Below are 1412 nucleotides of genomic sequence, written 5' to 3' on the forward strand. Positions count from 1 at the left end.
CATTAATTAACATAGGAACATAGTCTGTACTGAGAAACTTGAATGTCGAAGATTTCCCAGAGTTCTCTCTGATTATTTATAGGAGTTCAGAAACGATGTTCAATATTTCGGAAAGCCTACTGGAAAATGAAAGAATGAAGATACAAATGCCTCATGGGAATAAAGATTCAATTATGAACTGTGTGACCTGTAGAGAAAACATTCATTATATGCATCCAAAATAAGTGGTGATTTGTTCAAATTACAGATTACAATATCTCACTCCAAAAAGTAATGTTGCAGTCTGACTCTTAGGGGCATGCACATGAGTCAGGTATCATCATTAATTTGTACCACAGAAAGCATTAAGTCAATCATGGCCTCAAAAGAGAATTGCACAGAATCTTCCAAGGAACAAGAACAGAAGAGTGCCTCAGGGAAACTCTCAACATAAGTAGAGCCAGCTGGACAACCACAGACCCTCCTTCGGAATCTGCCTGCACTTTGGGTGTTGCTCACCTCTCTTCTGATCTCTGACATGTCCACGTCCTCTGCTCCTGCTGCAGCCCAAGCTGAAGCTTCCTTCCTTGGTATCCTTTAGTATACTTTTTTTAAAAAGTATTTTTCAACAGGAAATTCAGCAAAAATTGAAAGAGAAACAAAGAACACTCAAACGGCATAAAATGGGCAAGTTTCCTGAGGTGGATAATGCCTACACTGTGTCCTTATTCCCTGGGATCTCTTTCAGAGAGAGCCTAAAACCGCACTGTCCCCACCTCTGCAACCCCCACCCTCCTCCTACAGTAGTTGAAGCCTGAACTCAAGCCCTTGGCCCTCATCTCTGTGACTTAAAACCTACACACCTATTGACTGTCCTTGAGAAGTAAGAACATTGATATTTTCAGCTTTTATCAGCCTACTTTATCCCTTGGTGAAAACAGATTATCTAAGGTAAATTTTGAAAGGATAGCTCCCGAGGGAGCAAGAAGAATCTGACTAAGAAATGGTCTAATTGGGCAGGGGACTGACCATGGTAAGGAACCACTTATGGAAGGGGATTACAAAGGGTGCTGTGAGTTCTTATGCCTCACCTTCGACTTGAGAGGGCTTGGGTGGGTCTGTGAATGACCTCAGACAACCTGATCAAGCAGGTGGAATAGGAGGACACTATTTTGGTTAGTGACGTTGTCTCTACTTCCTATCCTCACATATCAACCTTGTTGTTTTATATCCCCATAGAACAGAGCCTACTCGACCTCTTCCCTCCCAGAACAGCAGACCTCAGAAGAAGGAGGGACGGTTCAGCATGCTCAACCAAATCTTCTGCAAAAACAAGAAAGAAGAGCAGCAAGCCCATCAGAAGGATCACAACAGGGACCGATTCAGGGGGGAGGACACTTCGGAAGTTGATGACATCATCACCACCTTTGACA

The 1412-nt window shown here is 43.1% G+C and overlaps 1 protein-coding gene across 1 annotated transcript in view; it reads left to right on the top strand.

Annotated features, from left to right (window-relative positions):
- The window catches only part of ANKRD55 (ankyrin repeat domain 55), a 115821-nt gene that overhangs the window by 95810 nt on the left and 18599 nt on the right, over positions 1-1412 (top strand). Inside the window, exon 9 of the mRNA XM_008570037.1 lies at positions 1219-1393. Within this exon, the coding sequence (XP_008568259.1) occupies positions 1219-1393 (175 nt within the window). The remainder of the gene's footprint in view (positions 1-1218; positions 1394-1412) is intronic.

Source organism: Galeopterus variegatus, unplaced genomic scaffold, assembly GCF_000696425.1.
Source record: "Galeopterus variegatus unplaced genomic scaffold, G_variegatus-3.0.2 Scaffold562, whole genome shotgun sequence".
Taxonomy (NCBI): Eukaryota; Metazoa; Chordata; class Mammalia; order Dermoptera; family Cynocephalidae; genus Galeopterus; species Galeopterus variegatus.